General features: G+C 48.1%; 2 protein-coding genes across 11 annotated transcripts in view; one reads left to right on the top strand and one right to left on the bottom strand.

Moving 5' to 3' along the window:
* Acaca (acetyl-CoA carboxylase alpha) overlaps positions 1-24,021 on the top strand; it is a 288,856-nt gene that overhangs the window by 260,777 nt on the left and 4,058 nt on the right. The window contains exon 56 of one of the 9 annotated variants that reach the window (XM_078042385.1): positions 17,330-17,483. The exons of 7 other annotated variants lie outside the window; for them this stretch is intronic. In XM_078042385.1, the coding sequence (XP_077898511.1) occupies positions 17,330-17,381 (52 nt within the window). In that variant the 3' untranslated portion in view covers positions 17,382-17,483. Of the gene's footprint in view, positions 1-1,139; positions 3,464-17,329; positions 17,484-24,021 lie in introns of those variants that run through there. One more of the 9 variants, XM_021724042.2, reaches the window with a different exon arrangement.
* The window catches only part of Aatf (apoptosis antagonizing transcription factor), a 110,220-nt gene continuing 107,929 nt past the window's right edge, over positions 21,731-24,021 (bottom strand). For both annotated transcript variants that reach the window (XR_013436178.1, XM_005321523.4), the window contains one exon: positions 21,731-21,999. Coding sequence is in view for 1 of the 2 variants with exons in the window: in XM_005321523.4 (XP_005321580.2) it covers positions 21,936-21,999 (64 nt within the window). In the remaining variant the exon portion in view is untranslated. The remainder of the gene's footprint in view (positions 22,000-24,021) is intronic.

Raw genomic sequence — 24,021 nt, 5'->3', positions numbered from 1 at the left:
TACATAGCTATAGACAATTTGACATTAATTTTAAAGCTTTATCTTCAGCCTGCCATCTGAGCTGGGATATGTGGTGGGAGGGTGCTGGCCCAGCAGGTGGATAGTCCTGGATTTCATCTCCAGCATTGAAAAGAAATTTACCATTTGTAGTCCATTGCTCATTTTGAGATTGCCTAATGTGGTTATGTGATGTGGCCTTCACAGAGTCCCCATCTGGAGGCACACAATGTTCATCTGCCACTCCTGATTTGATTTGATTTCCATCACCTGGTCAAGATCTTACTCAATTTCTCCACTGTATAATTACTGATTTTCCCTCCTTACACTTAATGAGCAGTCTATGGGAAGACACTTTTGAAGGGGAGCAAGACATCTATATGACCATCAAAATTTTCCCTTAGACTTAGTGTCCACTGGTGATTCTTGCATGAACCAGTCTTTACAATGAAGTTGCAAAAAGTTAACTTTCCAGTGTCAGCCACCCTTCCCAATGATGAGTCAGCACTCAGATTCTATAAAGAAATTCATTATTGGTATAGAGAAAAGAATTTGTGTTTTCACTAATTTATCACTGTATTTATTTTGTGCCATTTGTACCTGATTTAGCCAGGGCACCCCTTTCATGTAGATTACTGTCAATGCTGGTGGTTTGGGTTTGGTTTGTGATATTAGAAATAGAACTCAGGACCTCATACCCACTAGGCAAGTGCTCTACTTGTTGTTTTATGGTTGTAGATGGACAGATGCCTTTATTTTATTTGTTTATTTTTTTGTGGTGCTGAGGATTGAACCCAGTGCCTTACGTGTACTAGGCAAGCGCTCTGCCACTGAGCTACAGCCCCAGCCAAGAATTGGAGGGTTTTTTTGTTTTTGTTTTTGCTTTTTGTCATTACTGGGGATTGAACCTAGGGGTGCTCTATATATACCCCAGCCCTTTTCATTTTCAGACAGTGTCTTGCTAAGTTGCTAAGGTTGGCCTTGAATTTGCAATCCTCCTACCTCAGCCTTCCAAGTTGCTGGACTTGTTGAGGACATTTTAATGTAGGAAAGCAAGCCAGTGGGCCATGTTAGCATGTCTGCCTGACAGTTCTAAAGCTGCCCCAGTTGAGACACTTTTCACCATCCTCAATGTGCTTCAGCTTGGTACAGGCCAATCCCGAGGTTGCCATGGATTCCATCGTCCACATGACCCAGCACATCTCACCCACTCAGCGAGCAGAAGTCGTACGGATCCTCTCCACGATGGATTCCCCTTCCACGTAGGAAGAGCTTCCTGCCCATCCCTGCCCTGCCTCTGGAGAAAAGGGCTACAGCTGCCTCTTACAACTGAATCCACTGTAATGAGAAGGCACAGGAGACCCAGCACTGGAGACAGAGTGGCATTTTGCTTTCCCTTGAATGTTTCAGGTTATGCATGACATCTGGGATATAGGATCACAAAGCCCAGTCACAACCACGCCGCCGTTCAGTATTTATTACCCCAGCTGTGTCAACAGTCCTTTCTCCTGCACAGGACTCAGAAGGCAATGAAGGGTACAACAGGTACCATGAGCTCTTACTACACTGCCCCGACAGCCCCTTGACCCCGGCACAGGGATGTGTGAGGAGTTTTCAGGCAGTTAGCAGTCCCCGGCCTCATGAGCCTCAGCCACAGGCAGCAGAGGAGGGCTGGGGCCCAGGAGAGAAGGAAACCTCAAGTCCATCGTTTATCACCCCCCATTCTGCCCAGCACACAGTAGGCACTGGAGAGGAACTAGTCCCCATTTAACTACACCAAGATTTCTGCTTATGGAGAAAGGCCAGAGCATGAAATTGCTGCAAGCTCTATCAGAACTCAAAGATGAGGGGAAACCATGACCCAAGAGCAAAAGAAAATAGACCAGGTAGTGATTCTTAACCTAAGATTGAGGCCTCTAAATTAACTTTTCTTAGTACACATGGATGGTGGCTGACCTGCCACCTCTCACCTAGCTCATGTACCTAGGAGCCATGAGGTCAGGGTGTGAAAGGCCCAGCCTCTGCCCGATGCACACTCATGCTGCAGGAAGAGTAGCCATGAAGGGAGACGTCGCTCTCCTTAGGACCTGGAAGGTTGTCACTGTTAAGCCTGGAGCTTTGACAGTTGCAAGAAGCTAACCGCCGGTCCCTGTAGCACCGATCATCCCTATTTCTGGGGCATCTCTCCTAGCAGCCGACATTTCTGTCCTCCCTGGGCCTCGTCTCCTTCCCTGAATGTACACAGCAGCAGGCCTTCCCACAGATGCTGGGAGGACCCAGGGGGCAGCTGTGCTGACCCAGGGGGCAGCTGTGCTCCCAGCACCAGGCACTGGCCTTCCTGGTGTTTGAAGGCTTCCAGGGAACACGGACTCCACATGACCTTAAGATCCCTCACAACTCAGTCATGGTGCTGCTATCCCCCAGGCTTTCTGGTCCCTCCCCGGCCAGCAGCAGGGGCCTCCACAGGGGTGGTGGAGAGAACATATTTTCAACAACCAGTTTATCCAAGAAAAGAGCTTACTGATTCCCCCATTGGTTTTCCTAAAGCAAGAGTGGCAGGTGATCAGGGCTGGGGTGGCATCAATTCCTACAGCTCAGCTAATTGCATTTGTCACTGACGACCAAGGAGGAAATCACTAAGATGTAGTAGAAGCAGGGGTATGAATACTTCTGAACAAGCTACAGTTTTGAGCCTTAACCCTGTAAGTCACACACAAGAAAGGGTTCCGCCTCCCCCTCTTCTCCTTGTACAGAGCAACGTAGCAGTTCTAGATTGCTGAGGACACTACAGGGCTGGATAGCAGCGGGCCCCCTCCAAGAGACGGGGCCTCAGGCTGCCCAGCTGAAGGTATAGGTGTTTGGTACTTTCCAAGAAGGGCAGGAAAAAAATGGAGGATAATTCCTAGTCCAGGAAGAAGCTTGCACTTTTGCTAGTTTGCTCACTTGGAAGTAAGAACTGGATTCATCTCTGACCAGATTATCCCTCTGCACTTTTCTGTAATAAGTCAAATCCCACATGCCCACAGGTGAGAGAAAATCATTTCCTCCCCTGGATGCCTGACCTGTGGGGGGTGGGCATGGGTTGTGCTCATTGAGTGCCCCTTGTCCTACCCGATTATGACACATTTAAATGAACAAGGTTCCTCTCCAGAACCCTGTAGTGCCTACTCCCCCTTCCCCAGGACAGGGATTGTCTGTTTGGAGAGTCAGGAAGAGTCGCAGAAGTGAGCAGTCGGATGTTCCCACAGCCCATGACAACGAGGGGTTACTGAGGCAGGAGAAAAAATGACGTAGTGACCAGGACTCGCTGGAACCGAGCTTGCTGTGTTACCTTTCTCTGTTCACAATGCAGCCTGCTCCTCTCTTGGCGAGGAGTCGGTGGACACACCGCCGCCACGTGAGGAGCTTCAGTCAAATGAACTCTTTTCACATTTTGTTGAAATAAACCTTCAACATTTGTAGAAGAGCCACAGTTTGTCATTTCAATCCACGCCCAGCCACCCATCTGTTCCACCTCCAGCAGGGCTGTAACGGGGGGCTCAGTGGTGGAGTGCGACACCCAACACCCTTTGTCTCCAACCTTACACAAGGATGAACAGGGGAGGCCACAGAGGGCTGGCCTTGCCACCTGTCTCTGCCTGAATGAAGGTAGAATCTGCTAGGCCGCCAATGCCCGTGCCCAGCTGAGAAGCAGCTCTTTAGTTTCCATAGAAAACCCTGCCTGCTGAGAGCTGGACAGGGGCCTCGGTGGGGGGCCCCCCAAAAGAGAATCAGCTGAGGGCAGGGAAGAAGGCGCTTGGCCTGTGCAGTGAGGATAATAGCTCCAGAGCCCACCGCAGCCCAAGAGCCTTTGGGTCTGGAGCCCAGTCCCTGGAAGTCCCATCCTAACAGGCAGGAAGTTGGGTCTTTTGAAACAGTCTGTTGTAAAGTCTGGGCTTCCTGGCCCTTGTTAGAGACTTGGAAGGACAGGTTTTAAGTTTTCTTAGTCCTGGAGAACTTATTGGATTTTGAAGTCTAGGCACTGGGGGCAGGACACTCAACTGTGCCTTCGGCCTTCGGTCTCGGTTCCCTCTGTAAATGCTGTGACTCAACTATAGTTGAGGCAGGAATGAGCATCAATCCCTGAACATCTGCAAAGAAAGGTACAGGCCACGAGAAAGCTGGGGGGATCACTGGCCCTGGCTGATTATTAAACTCAGTGCCCTGTTTGTCTCTGTCTTTGGAATGTGTAGCAAAGCAGAGAATGGCTTCTTCCAAGATGAAATGAGATGTTAAAGTTTCGAAAGTATCAGGTTGAATCACTGTAAGTCAGCTATTCTTTAAAAGGCAGTCACAGGGACTCTGTTTCTCTGCCTCCAGCTGCTGCACTCAGACAGGGCAGGAGTCCTGGCCAGCAGAGAGGCCTCGGCCTCCTCCCCCAGCCAAGCGAGAACCAGACCACACCAAAGGCCTGGGCTCTTAGGAGCTTGTTTGACCGACAGGGATAGTGCTTTCTTCTGCTAGGAAGTGACACTGCACCAGTTTTTGCTTCATTTTGTTTTTGTTTTGTACTAGGATTGAACCCAGGGGCACTTAACCCCTGAGCCACTTCCCCAGCCCTTTTTTGTATTTTATTTAAAGACAGGGTCTCACCAAGTTGCTTAGCACCTCGCTTTGCTGAGGCTGGCTTTGAACTCTCAATCCTCCTGCCTCAGCCTCCTGAGCTGATGGAATTACAGACATGCGCCACCGTGCCCAGCTTCTCCAGTTTTTAAAATAAGGAAATTAAAATTCCCATTGGGACTCCTTTGGGGTAATAAAGGAAAGCCCGAGGGTTCAGGGATCCAGTCCTGGACCAACTCTAGTTCCCTAACCAGAAACCAAGAGCACTGTGATGAATGCAAATGGCTAGCGGCCATCCAGGGAGGGCTCTGTGAGAGGCGCTGAGCTGGGAGGGAAGCCCAGCAGCTGGCTTCTCGGGACCTGGCATCAGAGGGCCAATGCTGCCGGGAGCTGGCATCTGCAGGGAGTCAAGGGCCCCTGGGGTATTGAATGGGAGCAGAGCAGCCATTTGGGGGAGTGATAGAGTGAGCATCAGTGATCCCATGAAGATCCTTACTTGCCAGCCAAGGAGAGGGGGTTTGTCCTGCAGAACAAGAGACCTCTCATGACCTGTAGGCATGGATGGGGAAGGCAGTGTACTGAGGTGTAGGTTGCAGCCTGATTACAGAAAAAGAGCACCATCCACATTGGGTGCTAAGAAGCCTGGGTCCAAGCTCAGCTCTCTTAGATGTGTATTGTCCCAATGTTGGGGCAGTCACCCAGAACAGTAGGTCCTGGCCACCCACAGGAAGCATAGAAATAATGGAGGGTGATTACCAGCTACTTTCAATACTCCAGAAACCCTGTCAGTCAGGTGACAAGAACTCACCATGCTGCTGTCTTCATGTCACTGGCTCCTTGTGATGGCCAGAAACGGCCCCAGGGGGCAGCTAATAAGAATGGCTATAGGACAGCTCCAAATAGGGACTCCCTGGGGTTAGACAGCGGAGCCTCTGCCCCTGAGGACTTGGGAACACAGTGGGCTCAGCCCACTAGGAACTATAAGGAGATGGGACAGACCGCAACTCAGAGGGGACTGAATGAGTCCCAAACATCCTGATTCAATGACTGTTCTAAAGTAAGCAGTAAGTACTGTGGGTGAGGAGAGATGGAAGCCATCATAGAAGTCTAGGCCTCGAGTCGGGAGGAACCAAGTGCAACTTGCCCATCCTAACAGGCCCTTTAACGGCCACTTCAAAGGGCAGACCTCGGAGCAAGTCTGAGCCAGGCTCTCCTGCCCCTCACTCCAGTCTCTCTTGTCCTGGGGGAAGTTCCTGACTCCTCCTCTGTGAAATGTGGATAATTAAAAAACCACTATGGGGCTTTTGAAAAATCACATTAGTTGGCATGAATCAAGTGCCAGGTGTAACCAGCAAGTCCTCCACCCATCGCAGTTCCCTCCATGCTTTGTCCTTCCTTACTGGGGACCTATTCTCACTCCAGTGTACCTTCGTCACAGGGCGTTGTCAGAGAACCTTCCCGTGGTGAGGACAGGGTCTAGGCCTTGTCTAGGCCTTGAGTTAACAAGGTCACTAAACACAAGTGCCACTGGGGGGCAACAGCCAGCTGAGAAGGCTGCCCTCCAAGCCTGTTCCCCGGGGACCTGAGGAACTCAAGGGCTTTCTGGAATCCCGCTTTCCCTGGGAGGTTACCAAGGGCAGAAGGAGAAGACTCTGAATTCTCTTCTAGCTCTAAAAAAAATTATAATCTGGGATCGCAGATGAAACTGAATCGATAGCAACATCCCATGCCCAGTGCTTAGGAGTAACTAGTAGATCAGTGGCAAACACCCAGGGGGGCCCAGCCAGCCTGCTGTGGTGATCGGGGCTGGCTTAAGCAACAAACCAGCAGCCTACTCAGAAAGTTAGCAGAAATGAGAAGTGAGACAGCCACAGAGGGTTTTACTGAGCTCTCAACCCGCACAAATTGTGAACCCCTGAGCACATGAAGAGGAAAAGCAAGAAGACCCATTAAAAAGTAAGAGCCCAGCCAGGCACATCTGTAATCCCAGTGATCAGGAGGCCGAGGCAGGAGGATCCCAAGTTCAAGCCCAGCCTCAGCAACTTAGTGAGATCCTATCTCAAAATTAAAAACTAGGGCTAGGGATGTACCTCAGTGACAGAGTACCCTGGGGTTCAATCCCCAGCACCAAACAAATGAAAATACATTTGTTAAATTTCAAATGACTAATTCCAATGAACAGGCAGAGACTGTCAGACTAGATAAAAAAAAAAAAAGAAAATCCAACCATATTCTGTCTACAAGAAACACTTTTAAATTCAAAGACACAAATGGGTTAAAAGATAAAGTACAAGAAAAAAAAACATACACAAAAATAAAAATAAAAGTACAGAAAACCAAGTACTATGCAAACTGTAACCAAAAGAGTTGGAGGGGCTATATTGATATTGGAAAAATGTTAAATATCACTAGAGACAAAGAGGAACATTTATAATGGTAAAAGCTATATCAATTATAAATGTACACACATCCAACAACAGATCCCCAAAATACACAAAGCAAAAATTGACAATAGAAAGGAGAACTAGGTTCAATAATAACTGGCCTGGACCTGGATCAGTAATTTAAATTTCTACCCTAAGATACAAAAAGAACAAACAACACAAAGCAAGCAGAAGGAAGGAAAATACAAAGATTAGAGTGGAAACTAATGAAAGAGAAAACGGTAAACATTAGAGAAATGTTGATAAAACCAAAAGTTAGCTCTTTAAAAAAGATCAACAAACAAGAAGAAAAGGGAGAAGACCCAAATTCCCAAAGTCAGGAATGAAAAAGAAAAACTAGTGACCCTACCAAAAGTAAAAGGATTATAAAGGACCAACCTGATAAAGATTATGAGGAACCACCTTATACTACCAGATTAGACAATTTAGATAGAAGTTTCTAGAAAGACACAAATTTACCAAAACCGACTCAAGAAGAAACAAAATCTGAATAGACTCAAACTGTTAAATAAGTTAAATTAAGCATTAAAAATCTTCCCATGAAGAAAAGGCAGGTCCCAGAAAGCTTCACTGGTGACCACCCTGTCAAATACTGAAAGAAGAAATACCATTCCTCTCAGCTCAGGAGACAGGGAGGGAACACTCCGTCCATTCTTTGAGGCCGGTGTTATCCTGACACAAAAGACAAAGACATCACAGAACTACAGACCAGAATCTCATGAACATAGATGCAAAAATCCTTAGCAAATATTAGCAAACGGAATCCAGCAACATAAAAAAAAATAAGATTACACCATAGCCAGAGGGATTTGTCCCCGGAGTACAAAGTTAGTTTAACATCCAAAATCAATTAATGGAATACACCATATTAATAGAGTAAGGGATAAAACCCACATGATCATCTCAACAGTAGCATAAAAAGCGTCTGGAAGTCCAACACGATGCAGATGTTGAGCATCATTAGTCATCGGGGAAATGGGAATTGAAGGCACAATGAGATTCCCCACCTGGATGGCTATCATCACAAGACAATCGACAAGAAGTATTAGGAGGGATGTGGAGAAACCGGAACCTCAATTGCCAGTGGCACGTTTGGCAATTTCTTTCTTTCTTTCTTTTTTTTGTACAAGGAATTGAACCCAGGCTTACTCATTAAGCCACATCTCCAGCCCTTTTTGAGACAGGATCTCACTAAGTTGTATAGGAGCTCACCAAGTTGTGGAGGCTGGCCTCAAACTTGCCATCCTCCTATTCAGCCTCCTGAGCTGCTGGAATTACAGGTGTGAGTCACTGGTCCCAGAATTGGTTCCACAATTTCTTAGAAATTTTAATGCCATTAACTAACATATCCAGCAGTTCCATGCCAACGTATGTATCCAAGAGAATTGCAAACATGTTTCACGAAGACTCTATCAGCTTTATACATCATGGCCACAATTCGGAAGAAATCCAAATACTTGTCCATCTGTGAGGAATGCAGCAGGGCATCACCCACGCGATGGGAGACTCATCGGCAATAAAAGGGACCCCACTACCAGAAACATGCTGGAACACAGACGAGCCTCATCTGAAACTAAAGCCAGGCACAAAGACGACGTATTGTACGATTTTTATATGAAACATTGAGAAAAAGCAAATCTAGGGCTGGGGTTGTGGCTCAATGGTAGAACACTGCCTCCTATGTGTGAAGCACTGGGTTTGATCCCCAGCACCACATTAAAAAATAATAATAATAAACAAAATAAAGTTGTTTTTTAAAAAAAAAAAAAAAAAAGAGCAAATCTACATGTACAGGAAGCAGGTAAATTACAACCCAGGCCCGGAAGTGGGATTTACTGCAAACCAGCAGAGGAACTCCAGGTGAGGGACTGTCCTACAGGTGCAGCGCCCTGCTGGCAGCACCACTGCACAAATGTGCTGAAAAGCGCCAAACTGTGTGTTTATGGTGGTGAATTTTATGGTACGTAAATTATACCTCAGTAACGAAGCTGAAGCTGTCAAATATAAATGCAAGGGGCAGGACCACGACCTACCAAGGCCAACGCCCTGCAGTGCCCCATCCACCTGCTCCGCCTCTTCCTTCCACACCCAGCTCCTCTCCAGGGCCTTCTCCTCTGCACCAGGAGTGTGTCCCTCAAATGCTCCCTCCCAGTTGTGTTGAAAAGCTGGCTAAAGGAGAAGAAGCTGTCTGAAGATGCTCCTGCAGGCCCCGCCGACTGCTTACCTGAGAATAATGAAGCTTACATTTCCACTCAGCAGTCAAGCACAGAAATTGACCCTGGCACCTTTGTAAGCTAATCGAGTTACAAAAGGAATCCTCTTAGAATCAAATTCAGGACAACAGCTGCTCCGCTGATCCATTTTTATTATTACCTTTTCCTCAAAATCTGCTCTGCCACCCTCTATCCAGCCCAACCCAGCCTGGGCGTGTCTGAGAGGCTGGGCAGGGCCCAGGGATGCGCTGAAATTGAAGGGCTCAGGACACCCGCAAGCAACCTTGACCTTGACTCCTGGCACTTGCACGTTTCACAATAACTGAGTACTCTACTTCTATGACCTCAAGTCCCCGTGGAGCCCTGTCCCTTGCTCTTCCTGGAAGCCACAGGCCTGCCCCAAGCCCAGACCCATAGTAGGAATGTCAACTGAATCCTCCCTCCAGGCAGACATCGGCTGAAGAGGGAAATTCCTGCTCAGCTTCCAGCTGGAGAAGCTGGAGTAGCTGGAGTAGCTGGCAGGGAGGGACCCTCATGCCTAACCCTAGTCACAACTTTGCAGGCTCAACCCAACAAGGAGCAGACATTTGTACAGAAACCCCCTGAGCGGGGGGTGCTGGTCACCCACCCCTGTGTAAGGAGTCACTTGGAGGAACAATGCCTCTTTACACAGGTCCTGGACTCCGCCATCCTCTGTGGCTGCGAGGACCGTGCACCCTGTGCCGCAGAGGCTGCCCCTGCTGCTTGACAAACTGCTGCCAAGCCCAGCACCCCAGGTCACTCCTAGGCGCACCCAGAAATGCAATTTTGGGAGGTGGAAACTTACCCCCAGCAATGCATGGAAACCCTACCCTAAAACATCTGCATATTAAACTACCAAGGACCGAGAAGCTTTCAAAGGGAGAAGATCAAAGGGCTGTCATCTTTTAATTTAATCCTTTTGTTGCATCAATGGTCTTAAGAGGGATGAGAGAGATCAAAATAAAAATGGAAACAAACTATATCTTTATGGCTGTTGTGTTTTAGTCTTTTTTTCTCAATTTGGGCCATAAAATAGGTCAGCTCCATTACTGATCAGCCTTCCCACAAATATTTAAAACAAATTGAATTGCACACCCAATACCCATCACAATTACACCAGGCACAATAACTAAATTAGCAATTCAACAAAATAATTGGAAATGCGATTCTCTCTATTCCACCAGTCTCCCTCGAGGGTTTAGCCGATCTATGGGGGAAAACTCAGCTTTCCTAATTCTGCAGCTAATTAGAGACACACTTGTAAATGAAGTTGTTTGTCTTAAAGTTGAAATTCTCTTCTGGGGTTGGGGAGGAGGCAAGGAGAGATGAGAAGCCCTTTGCTCGGGAGCAAGTGTACAAACAGGTATAAAGAACGCGCGCCTGGGTTCTAATTAGCAGCCATATCCGCAATTAATAAAGCATCACTGTTTTAACATCACTTATTTGTAATGAACGACTTCAGAAGAGGCAGCCTGGCTCACATCCTTGTAAATAAAGAGACGCACACTTTTGGCGGCACTTGAGAGCAGCCCGTGTGAGCTGCGGGCACTGATGTTTTCGGGGAGGAGACAGAACTGTGAGGACCACAGGAGTGGGCAGTGACAGAGACGAGGCCACAACTGGGCCTGACTTTGGGCCAGAGAACAAGAGTTTGCCCTAAAGACAGGCACCCAAAGGCTCCCTGCCAGACAGACCCTCCAGCCTGCAGCCCTCAGAGGCCAAACCAGGGGCCTCTGGCTCCTGGGGGCTGGAGCTGGCCCACTTGCTCAGGCCACGCAGAGAAGCAATCCTGAGGTTTCAATTAGGCCGTCCTTGGCCTCTTTTTGTTCCTCCAGGAAGGAAAATCTTGGTTTAATTATATAACCAAGAACTAGGGCTTCCATTCGTCCCCTCACCCTCCTCCTTGAAGATTGGGATGTGACCTTAAAACATAAACTCTCCACAGGACTCCAAAGGATTGAGGCCTCCAAACATGGGGGACTTGCCCCCCAGACCAGCCCCCCTGCCCAGCCCGGCGGGCATCCCCTTTCCTCCCCGTGCTCCCGCAGGGAACAAAGCCCTGACCTCCTTAGCAAGGTGAGCAGATGAAAGCGTGGCCCACAGCCTGGGAGCCTCCAATTCCAAGATCCTCAGGGAACATCACAGCACCTGGGTGGGGGGCCGGGCGAGGAGGCTGCTAACACGCTGATAAGTGGATTCAAAAGCACCTGCCCCTTTCTGCTTATCTCTTCAAACAATATGAACTTGGAGTTATCACATTTAAAGTGTTCCCTATTAGCCTTACATTTAGCTCTTCAAACCAAGTGCAGAGCTACAACTTTAAAGGACACAAGAGTCAAACTGGAAAACAATTTCACGCCACCAGGGAGTCAGTTCCCAGCCTAATCCCTCAGGAGAAGGTCAGGGCTCCTTCACTTAGCCCAGGCCTGAGGGCTGAGAAGCCGGTGGGGACAAGCTACATGCAGGTCCATCTCGGTCAAAAGCAGAGCCTGCTGGGACAGCACAGGAGCGCAACAGCAGGGACCCGCAGCCCAGGGGCAGCTGGAGTCCCACTCCCCCATCTGTTGACCACTTACCCTGGTTTTGACTGTGACGTTCACTCTGCCTTGCAGAAGGTTGGGCAGTAGCCAGATGGAGCTGAACTGTCCAGCACCGTAGCTACTAGCCACTGCAAGGGCCTGAAAGCCCCACCTGGCTACTGACTGCCATATGGGGTAGCCCAGAACGACAGGATCACAATCCCAGCATCCTGGAAAGTTCCCTGGGAGAGCTCTGGTCTGGATGTCCTCATGCCCCTCATGTTAGAAGAAGTGCCTCCTGGCCTCCCCTGGTCTCCCCCAGGACAAAGGAAGGTGACTGGCCACACGGGCAAAGGAACCATGGAAAGACGGAAACTACAGAGCAGCAGGCTAATTGCTTCGCGATGGGTACCAGGGACAGCGGCATGCTAATGCATCTGGCATTCCTGGAGGCTGGTCTCTCAGAGCCAGAGCTGAAAGCCTAGGAAGGGTGCCCAGAGCACCAGGACTGCTGCTGTCCTGCTAGGCTGAGCTCTTGCCTTGGGGAACCTGAACCTTGCAAAGGTTACGCCACACCTGAAAATAGGTTCAGAACTTGGGCTTCCAGAGTCAGGCACCGGGGCTCCCTCCTATAATCCCAATGACTCTGGAGGCTGAGGCAGAAGGACTTTGTCAAGTTCAAGGTCAGTAGTAGAGGACTTGCCTTGCATGTGTGGTGTCCTGGGTTCAGTCCCCAGCCCTGCGAAACAAGAACAGCAACAAAATCACACAGTCCCCCCGGAGTAGCAGCAGGACTAACGGGTAACTCCAGCGTTGCAGTGGCTTTGGCAAGACCCATGTTAGAGTATGTGGAACCTGCAGAGGAGGAGGGCAGCAGCAGCCATCCTAGAGATGGGTCACCTGCCTCAGCCTGCGCCTGTCAAGTGGGGTAAGTAACAGGCAAATAGTTCACACCTGGGCTAAACTCAAGTCTCAGAAGCTGCCTTTGCCTAGAAACAGCTGTTGAGGAGGGGTAACCCCCAAACTGGGTTAGCTCACGTTCCTAAGGAGGACCCTGAGGTGACACCCTAGCAGGTTTATTCTCTCCACTTCTCCTCCTTTCATTCACGTCTGTCCTCTACCCAGATGTCTCGAGGCCTGTCCAGGACTGGCAGAACCTGGCCCTGGATCACAGGGCACGTACCTAACCTGGGAAAGGCAAATCGCAAAGAGAAGCAGCTGCGGCTCTGCTGCGGCCTGCGGGGGCGGGGGTGACACTCGTTTCCAATCCTGTCTAAGAGAGGGTGGAAGGCGCAGGCTGCTTCTGTGTCACTGTCCCATTGTCTGCTGGGGACCTGACATTCTTCTCCTATCCTATCAGTGATTGGGATGGGCTTTCTTGTTTTCCTCCACATTCTTTTAAATTTTCTTTCCTGAGAATTCAGTGTCCTTGAGCAAATGAACTCCGAGGACCCCGAACCAGGGGAATAAACCCAGGCAGCTTCTCAGGAATTCAAACGCCGCTGAGGCAGTGACCTGCTGGGAAGCCCCACGCACCCGCAAGGAAGGTGCGGAAAGGAAATCCACAGACACCAGGAGCAGGGGCCAGATCAGGATTACAGGAGGGGCCAGGAGCCGCCGGACACGGTGACCTGTGCGCACGTGCCGCGGCCTGGACCCGCGCCGAGGGGACAATGAGTTAATGGACTCGCCAGATCAGTGGCAATTATTTTTGGAATGTTATGGAGAAAGAGGAAGTAAGACGAGGCAGAGAAAGAGGAGAGAAGTTTAGAAACAAACATCCCGGCTCCCGGGGAACAGCTCCGTTGAATTCCAGCAGCACCCCACCCCCACCCCGGGCGTGCGACAGCAGAGGCACCGACGGGGAACGAGGCTCATGGTTTGGGATGAGCCTGGCCCAGGGGTGACACCGATCCTGGCATCAACGTTCCACATGGAGTGACTGCTCCGTCCTGGGGAACAGAACCAAGGTCCATAAGGAGTGTCACATTGGCCCCGCTCAGCTTCCTCTGGTGAAAGGGTCACAGGAAGGACAGCAGCGTCTGGGGAGGGGCCAGCGGGCGTGTGACCTGGGAGCCTCGACCTCGAAAAGGAACTTCTTTTTGAACCTTTCAGTGATTCTGCTTTAACTGACCTTTCTCTCCATTGACACACAGGATTTGTCCACACCCGCGGGGCGTCCTGAGGTGCTTCTGTTCACGGGGTGGAACTTTCAAATCAGGGGGAACAACTCTCTTCCCAAACATGCCTCATTTCTTTGTGGTGAAAACATTCAAAATCCTTGTGGCTTTTTGCCATCCACAGTGCCCTCCCGTCATCACCAGTGACCCTCTAGAGCAAGAGCTCAGGGGAGTTTCTTGCTCCTGTGACTTGGCATCAGTTGCTGGAACCTCTCTCTGTCCCTCCTGCCCCGGCCCTTCCAGCCTCTTCAGCCAGCTTCTGTCCCCAGCTTCCATGGGGTTGGCTTTTACAGATTCCCATGAGAGAGGTCACGTGGTCCTTGTGTTTCTGTGTCTGGCTACTTTTACTTAACACAAGGGCCTTCAGCTTCATCCATGTTGTCACAAGTGACAGGGTTTTGTCCTTTTTATGACTGAATAGTGTTCCACTGGACTTGAACACGTTGTCCACCACTCTTCTGTTGAGGGCACTTCCGTTGACTCCACAGTTGGCTGAGTAGAGTGGCAAGGAACCCAGAGGGCAGCTGGCTTCCTGGATGCCGCTTTCCTCTCCTTTGGATGTACACCAGATGGGGGTTTTATTTCCCATTTTTAAAGGAAGCTCCATACTCTTCTACAATGGCTATCGTAATCTCATTCTCCCCAGCCAGAGGCCAGGGCTCCCTTTTTCCACATCCCCACCACACTGTCACCTCTTTCTAACAGATCTACCTGGAGGAGGTGGCATCTCATGGCGGTTTTGGTTTGCACTTCCCTGATGAATTGAGCATTTTTCATGACTGTTGGCCATCTGCATGTTCTTTCTTGAGAAATGCCTGCTGAGGTCTACTGCCTTCATTTTGCATGTGTGTGTTGTGGATAGAACCCAGGGCCTCAGACATGCTAAGCCCTTGCTCTACCACAGAGCTACACACACCCATTTTTCAATCAGATCATAATTATTGCTATTAAGTGCCTTATGTATTCTAGATATTGAGCCTTGGTGGCATGTGTTGGTTTGTTCCCCCAGCCCCAGCTACTTGGGAGGAAGGAGATCACTTGGGCCCAGGAGTTAAGTCCATGGTGAAATCCCATCTCAAAACCAACCAAACAAACCCCTCCAGGTTGTCTCTTCACCCTGTTGTTTCCTTTGCTGTGCAGAAGCTTTTCAGTTTAATCCATTTGTCTACTTTTGCTTTTGCTTCCTTACTTTGGGGGTCTCACCACACGCTCCTGCCCCGTTCCAGCATCCTGCAGGGTCCCCCTGTGTCCTCCTGGGACGGAAGCCGTTTTCCTAAACTGGGGATGCCAGTCTGCTAGGCCCGTGGCTACTGGCTTTCCCAGGGACCTCTACTGACACGTAGGCCTTCCAAATGATGTTCAATAATGGGTCCCGGATAGTGTCCTTGACAGAAATGTCTATACACCAAATGCAAAGCACAGAACCGCCCAGAGGAACTCTTTAAGTCCTCCGAGATGAGGGAAACCTGCCTGGGAATCCCTAGGACGGAGGTGTTAAAACCAGAGAATGGAAAGGAAAGCAAATTATAGGCGATCTAGCAGCCGGAAGTCTGGGGGCCAGGGACAGGGATGATGGTGTCACTTTCCATTTATCCACCGTCTCTCAGTGGAGCATCTCAAAGCTCAGCACAGGCAGCTCTTTAATCCTCCCACAGGAGGATGCTGATTTGAAGGGTTCCCTGGGGAGCAAGAAATAAACCCTTGGATCAAAACCCAGACCCGTCTCCTCTCTGCTTCCTGACAACCTCGGTTGCGGAGCTGCCTGCCCAGGCAAATGCAGAGAACCCAGAACAAGTGCGACGATACGGTCCTTAGGAATATTGAGACTCGGGCAGGGGCTGTAGCTCAGTGGTGGAGCGCTTGCCTAGCACGTGTGGAGCACTGTGTTCGACCCCAGCACCACATGAAAATAAAGAAATAAAGATATTACGTCCGTGTACAGCTAAAAACATTTATTTTTATTAAAAAAATTTTTTTAGTTGTAGTTGGACACAATATCTTTATTTTATTGATTTTTATATGGTGCTGAGGATTGAACCCAGGGCCCCGCACGTGCTAGGTCAGCGCTCTACCACTGAGCGACAACCCCAGCCCACAACTAAAAATATTTTTTTAAAAAAAGAATATCAGGGCTGGGGATGTGGCTCAAGCGGTAGCCGCTCGCCTGGCATGCGTGCAGCCGGGGTTCGATCCTCAGCACCACATACAAAGATGTTGTGTCCGCCGAAAACTAAAAAATAAATATTAAAAAAATTCTCTCTCTCTCACTCTCTCTTTAAAAAAACAATATTAAAAAAATAAATAAAAAAGAATATCGATGGGGCTGGGGCTCAGCAGTAGAGCGCTTGCCTAGCATGTACAGGGCCCTGGGTTTGATCCTCAGCACCACATATAAATCTATAAAATAAAGATATTGTGTCCAACTACAACTAAAAAATAAATATTAAAAAAGAATATCTACGCTTTCACTTGGTTCACTTTACTCCTAAAATATGCCAAGAAAACCAAAAGTTTTCCCTCCCAAAAGCCAGGCACTGTAGTGCACACCTGTAATCCCAGCTACTTGGGAAGTTGAGGCAAGGGATCCCAAGTTTAAGGCCAGCCTTAGCAACTTAGCAAGGTCCCATCTCAAAATTTTTAAAAAAATTAAAAAGAGCTGGAAACAGTTCATGGTAGAGCACCCCTGGGTTCAATCCCCAGTGGCATATGTACACACCCACCAAGTTTCAAGAAATGCAATAAATAAGCTTTAATGCACAAATGTTTCCCTGTAGCATTAATGATGACAGCAAAAATCTGAAAATAATTCAAATGTTCAGCAACAGGGGGATTTGGTTAAACATTGGTGATATGTCCTCTGAATGGAATTATTAGCAATTGCAATATGGTGTCTGGACACAATGTATCTGATATGTCTGCCTCGTGTTTGTCTTTCACTGTACCACTGATATTAAACCACAGAGTGCTATGTCCATTGGCAGCACCTATGTGCCATGAGTGTGACGGGAGTGGGAGGGGCAGGCATGGCTGCAAGGGTATTTTGTTTTTATGGTTTCTTAGTTTTTGCAGTGCTGGGACTGACCCCAGGGCCTTTTGCATGCTGAACACGGAGCCCCAACCATGTGTTATTCTGTTTTTATTGTTTCTAAAGGGTAGTTCAAATTTTTCAAATAAGCCAAAAGTGAAAATCAAGTTTAGGGGCTGGGAGTTACAGTGGTGGGGGGAGTGCATGCCAGCATGCAAGGCCCTGGGTTCAATCCCAGTCTGCAAAATCACCCATAACCATCAACGAGCCCCTCCCCATCCAGCCTCTACCTAACTGCTCCCCGTCTTCTCCCCATGGGACTCACCAGGACTCTCTGCTCTGATCGTGCCTATACCTGGCAGAGGATGGCGAAGCACTAAAAGGAAAATAACAAGTGGTCATTTCGGGGTGGTGGGATTATTTTTGTTTTTTTCCACCTGTCTGTAATTTTTAAGGTAAAAATAAAGTAAGACAAGAAGCCAGCCTTTCTGCCTCGCCTGTGTGTAGGGCGCATCCTCCAGCTGGGTCCCCGGCTCGGCTGAGGGTAGCCCCTGTCCCTGTAGATCTTGGAGGCCTGTGGTTTGAGCAGGGTGTGTGAAGCAGTCAGCTGGGCAAAAATAAAATCAGCAAACTCCACACAAAAGAGAGGAATGCTTCAGTCAACACTGAAAAAGAGCTCAGGATTGAAACTCTTGATAACTGTTCTCAACTCATTTAAAAATCAGCATTAGCTACCAAAATGTAAAGTATTAGTTTTATTAAAATGCAAATCAATCAACTAATCTGTCTTTCTAGTAACAGTTGAATTGCAGTATCCGTGTCAATTAAAATAGTTTCCAATTTATTCTTGGCTGGAAGGAGGGTGGCCCTCTGCATTTTAAAATGCAAGCTCCCTTCAGTGAAAGCCTGTCAGTTCTTCTTTTTCATCTCTCCTGTTTTTAACTCATTTTAATTAAACTTGCTGGACTTCACATATTTTGAAGTACCTGTTTAAGCCTTTCCCCCATCAGATGGAGAGCGACTTCTGTCTTTTGGAAATGTGGGTGAGCATCAGGCTCCCAGAAAGTTCCACGTGAAGAGTTACTTGCTGGCTGTTTTGTGTGTGTCCCAACATCCTTAGGCTGTGACAGGACTGGATGTTCTGTATTTTAAAGAGGGATCGTTTTGAAAGGGGTGAATGTGGGGACTCTCCTATTTCTGTTGATTGATCTTTGGGGTAAATGGGGACAAAATGAAGATGACGCATATCCCTGATAGTCGAGTCCAAGAGGTGGCTGCTGAGACAGAGGGACAAACCACCTGCACCGTGGGCCAAAAAGAAGGCGGAGAAACTCTCCTCCCTCCAATATGCCCTATCCTGAGCTCAGCTAACTGCGACATGGATTGCCAAGATTCACTGTTTGGAGTTGTCTTCGAGCATCAAGCAGCAGTCCCTGCCCACCATGGCAATGACAGGTGGGATTCCCATGCCCCAAAATCTGTCACTGCATTTTGAAATTTTAAAACAATATCAAAGCCTGACTTTACACAACTACACTCCGTCGCCTGACTTCAATACCTCTCTAAACCCAGAGCCTTAAATGAAAAACTGGGGCAAAGGACCTGTGCTGTGAGGTGATCAGTGCCATGCGCGGGTCCACCCAGGCGCACATTACTTACGCAAAATGATCTTCATTGCATACTGACCACAGCAGGCCAATAAATCCCCTTTATGGGGATTTAATTTCCAGCTTCTGACCTTTGGATGAAAAACAAGTGAATCATCTCCTCCTGCTAGATTTACACCACAGCTAATCTCAATAAAGTGATTTAGGAATGGGTAGAATGGGAAAGGACCCTGGAAAAATCTTTGCAAGTGAAAAGACAAAACAAAAGAAAAGTCAGAGCAACAAATTCGCACATATCCAAGTTCCAAAGTCTCATGGGCAAAGCTTATGATTTGGGGGGGGGTTCCCTGTTCTGAGTCCTAATAAACCAGCGAACATACACCCATGTAGCATTCTGCCCCAGAATTCTTTCCTTTGTGAAGTTCTTTAAAAATGAATATATATTTTTTCAGTTTGAGATCAAACCCCGGGCCTCATGAACACCAGGCAAGTGCTCTACCCCTGAGCCCCATTCCCATTCCAAAATTAATCTTATTATCATTTTGCAGTTCTAGTGATTAACTCGGGGCTTCACACGTGCTAGTCAAGTGCTCTGCCGATGAGCTCCATCCCCAGTACTTCTTATTTTTTTGAGACAGGTTCTTGCTAAATTGCCCAGGCAGGCTGACCTCCAATTTTTGATCCTCCTGCCTCAGCCTCCCAAGTGGTTGGGATTATAGGCACACACCACCATTACCCAGCACCAAAATTAATATTGTTCTTAACTGAAAAATCCTAATTGTATACATTGAGTAAAATGTGATATTTAACGCAGGTATACAATGAGGGATGACTGAACCAAGCTATTTGACATATCTACCACTTGCCTTGGTTATCATTTCTTTGTGGGGAGAAGCTTGAAATTTACTTATTTTGAAATATGGCATATGTTATTAATGACCATAGTCACTCTGCTGTGTGATAGATCTCAAAAATTATTCCACCTGATGCTTTGTACCCTTTGACCAATAATCTCCCCAGTCTGTCCTCCAGCTGCCCCCCACCCCCCACCCCCCAGCCTCTGGTGACCAACATTCTACTCTTTTTTTTTTTTTTTTTTTTAAGGAGTCACCTCCAAGTAGAGATGGCTCTTTTTTTTTTTTTGGAGAGAGAGAGAGAGAGAATTTTTAATATTTATTTTTTAGTTCTCGGCAGACACAACATCTTTGTTGGTATGTGGTGCTGAGGATCGAACCCGGGCCGCACGCATGCAAGGCGAGCGCGCTACCGCTTGAGCCACATCCCCAGCCCCAACATTCTACTCTTTACTTCTGAGTTCATCTTTTTTAGATTCCACATGAAGTCATGTGATATGTCTTTCTGTGCCCAGCTTATTCAGCTTGGTATAATATCCTCCAGGTTCATCTATGTTGTCACAAATGACAGAATTTCCTTCTTTTTAAAAGCTGAATAGTATTCCATTGTGTATATAGGCCTCATTGTATTTATCCAACCATCCACAGGAAATTCAAACAACTCAACAGCAAAAAGACAAATAACCCTTTTAAAAAAATGGACAAAGGACATGAACAGAAATTTCTCAGAAGAAGATATACGAAACTCTAACAGACTCATTAAGAAATGCTCAGCGTTACTGTTACTAATCCTTAGGGAAATGCAAATTAAAACCACACTGAGAAGTGAGAACCAGCCTGGCACAGTGCAATTCCAGCTGTTCTAGAAGCTGAGGCAGGAGGATCTCAAATTTGAAGCTACCCTGGGTGACTTAGTGAGGCCCTAAGTTGAGGACGTAGTTCGGTGATAGGATGCCCTGCTTCAGTCGGCAATTCAGGGGGAAGTAAAGAAAAGTGACCCAGACATGTGACATATGTTGTCATGAAACAAATGAGGCACATAGCCATCCTGGCCCTCCAGAAGTGAATAATCTGATGGGGAAAATAAGACTTCATATTGGCAGACAAGACAGGAAAGACTGGGGACATTGAAAGGATAATAGGAGGCAAGTAGAAAATGCAAATAAATCAAAGAAACACAAGATGAAAAGTAGAGACTAAAATGATGCAGGGCTCAGAGTGTAGGTCAGCAGGGGGAGGGGGGGAGGCACTGCCTGCTCTGCCTGAGGCCCTGGGTGCTACCCCTGAACTGGAAAAGCCCAAAACCCACAAAACCACACTGAAATATCACCCCATACCTGTTAATTTGCTGTTATAAAGAACTTGAAAGATAACAAGTGTTGGAAAAAATGGGGAGAAAAGGGAGCCTTCCACTCTTTTGATGGGCATGTAAATTAGCATAGCCATTATGGGGACAGAAGAGGTCTCAAGAAACTTAAATAGGGCTGGGGTACAGCTCAGTAACGGAGTGCATGCTCGGCATGTGGAGGCTCTGCCTCTGAGCCCAGCACCACACACACACAAACACACCCCTCACCAAAGCCCAGGAAAAACAGACCTCCTATGACTAGCAAGCCCACTTCTGGGTATAGACTCAAAAGACATTTTGAGGGCTGGGGATGAGGCTCAAGCGGTAGCGCACTCGCCTGGCATGCGTGCGGCCCGGGTTCGATCCTCAGTACCACATACCAACAAAGATGTTGTGTCTGCCAAGAACTAAAAAATAAATATTAAAAATTCTCTCTTTCTCTCTCTCTCCTCTCTCTCTCTCTCTCTTAAAAAAAAAAAAAAAAGACATTTTGAAGGGAGCCAGCTGTGATGGCGAATGCCTGTGATCCCAGCTGTTCAGGAGGCGGAGGCAGGCGGTTTGGGAGTTTAGAACAGGCCAGCAACTGTGAGGCCCTCTCTCAAAATAAAAAATGAGAACTGAGAATACAGCTCGGCGATTGCCTAGCATGCACCAAGGTCCTGGGTTCAATCCCTAGTACTGCAAAAGAAGAAAAAAAAAAAAGTTGAAAGGACACCTGCACGTCCATGCTCACCACAGCATTACTCACAACAGCCCCAAACCAGAAACCACCTAAGGGTCCATTAGGACGAATGGGCTTATATTGTAAGAGGGGGCCGTTTAACTAGGAAAAAATAAAACCCCTCCCAACAAAGGAGTCTTCCTGCTACAGACTTAAATCACACTTACTGTGTGCTGCTTAAGAAATCACACGTGGCAGCAGCAGTGACAATAGTCTTTATTTGTGATGGTTAAAGGACACGGGGAGGTGCCCTTGCAGGCACTAGGCACACGTTCCCGGCAGAGCACCTTCCCAGGGATTCCCTGGCCGCTCAGCCCCATGGAATCACAGCTGCCTCCTGGGTGAGCAGCCGGCAGGACTGGCGGGGTGCAGGGAGGCCCAGGGCAAAGGAGACAGCGACAACGTCAATCCCCAAGGCCGGCGTCAGGAGGGTTGAGCTGGCCAAAAAGAGATCGATACAACTCTGTCCTAGAAGACAAACAAAACAAATTGGTTAACACACCAGTTAACTTCTCAAGGTTAAAAGAAACTAAGAAGCTGGGAATACTCTCATCTGCTCCTTCCATTGAAAACACAGCCATGTAATTAAAAAATGCACCTCACAGCTCTTATTCACAAATACAACGAGAGGAAGAAATCCAGACGCAGCCAATCAAATAGTAAAATATGTAAACAGTCCAGTGTGCCTGGATACCCTGTCTCTAGGGAATGAGTTTTCTCTAAGTCTGCCCTTTACAGACAGGCTCTTCAAGTAAGAAAACAAGATTGAATATTTTAATAGGATGTATGAGACGGCCACGCCATGAGGAGGATTCAATCAGACATGGGATGTAGGGGGATATAATTTAGTTTTCATACATTTTCTTGGACTTGGCAGTACTTGAAAAACAATGAAAATGACCCAGCAACAAGATTCCAATTACTATCACATGTGCAGTAGTTCAGGCGTAGACCCAAGACCTTCCCCATTCCCCGGCAGCTTCTCTAGTCTCAATCTAATAAATAATTTGATTGGCTAATTTATTTCAAAAGTTGGGTTTTGACATTTTAAAAACTCCTAAGATGTCAGTCTTGGGTTCCTGAAAATACAGTCAATTACCACACCCAACCTCTGTCTCTGTTACTAAGTGGAACACATACACATCTGGCCAAAGCCATCTGCCAAGGACTGGAAAATCTCAAGGGTGTGTGCGGAGGGACCCTGCCCACTGCAGGATGGACGCTGCAGGGCCCTCTCCCCTGTGCATACCATGCAGCTCGCCCTACAGTCAGGAGGGGCCTCGAGGCTCCAAGCAAGTGGGACCCATGTGAGATGAGAGGGCCCCAGGGGCACAGCCAACTGAGGCAGGCACGCAGCTGACCAGGGAGTCAGCAGCCCGGTAAGAGGCCATGGCAGCTCTGATATTTTCAGATCTGACTGAAAATACCGTCTGCCATCTTGTCAAGAAATAGGCTTTTAAAAGTGCTGAGAGCCATCACTGGCAAACCTGACTTTACAAACAAAAACCTCCATCGTTCAAAAGCTCTTTTTCACAAGAATTCAACCCAAAAATTCATTAGTCTTTTTTAAAAGTTACCCTGTTTTTAGTGACGGAGAGGAACAGAAGCACCATAATCAGGACATGGGAGATGGGAATGCCATACCAAAGCCTTAAAAAAGTGAAAACCTTAAAGAAGAAAACAGAAATCTAAACTAGCCTTTCATGTTGGGGAGCCACAGGGAGGCAGGGAGCGCGTGGGTTAGAAAACAGCGGGTCCCAGTTTTACTACAGCCATTTTACGGCGAGTATTTGCTGCCACCCTTCCCCAACCGCCAACCAGCCCCACGGCCTGCAGACAAAGAGCAGGCTCACCCTGAGCTCCAGCCTCTTTTGTTCCCTGCCACACACATCTGTCTGCCTCGCTCTCCACAGCCCAGACAGCCCCACAAAGGTGAAGAGCGGCCTCAGCCCAAATGCAAATGAGTGCAGGCAGCTCCCCTCCCGGCCGCCAGCTCCATCACAGGAGAGCAGCGAGGCCCTGCCGGCCTCACTTCATCACACTCGGGGCCTGCCTATTTGCCAATAAAACAAGTCTCACTAGCCATTTCAACAACAAAAAAATTAAACGGCATGAAGGGGAGAGTTGCCATGACAGAAAGGACAGTATGACTTTAAGAGGACACGGGCTGATGAGAGGGAGAAGCGGAGGCGCAGTGCTATTTAGCCTTCAAGTCTCCCCCTTTCCAGCCTCGCCTTGCTTGCCTGCACCAGACCCCATCATTACCCCCAGCAAATGCTTCCACTCTGCGCCGCAATAGCAGTGCAACGCCAGGGCCGAAGGCAGCAGTTACTGTCCGCAGCGGGGTTCACGTGTCAGGAGCAGAGAGTGAAATGCTGAACCCATGTTTTGATGGAACATCATTTCACACTCAGGTGCGCAAAGCTGACAAACATATGCAGCTGCTCGTGGCAGAGCAACCTGGGAAGCTGAGTGGTCTGGGTTCTTAAA

This window comes from Ictidomys tridecemlineatus, chromosome 3 (assembly GCF_052094955.1).
Source record: "Ictidomys tridecemlineatus isolate mIctTri1 chromosome 3, mIctTri1.hap1, whole genome shotgun sequence".
Taxonomy (NCBI): domain Eukaryota; kingdom Metazoa; phylum Chordata; class Mammalia; order Rodentia; family Sciuridae; genus Ictidomys; species Ictidomys tridecemlineatus.
This window is presented reverse-complemented; position numbering and strand designations above follow the sequence as displayed.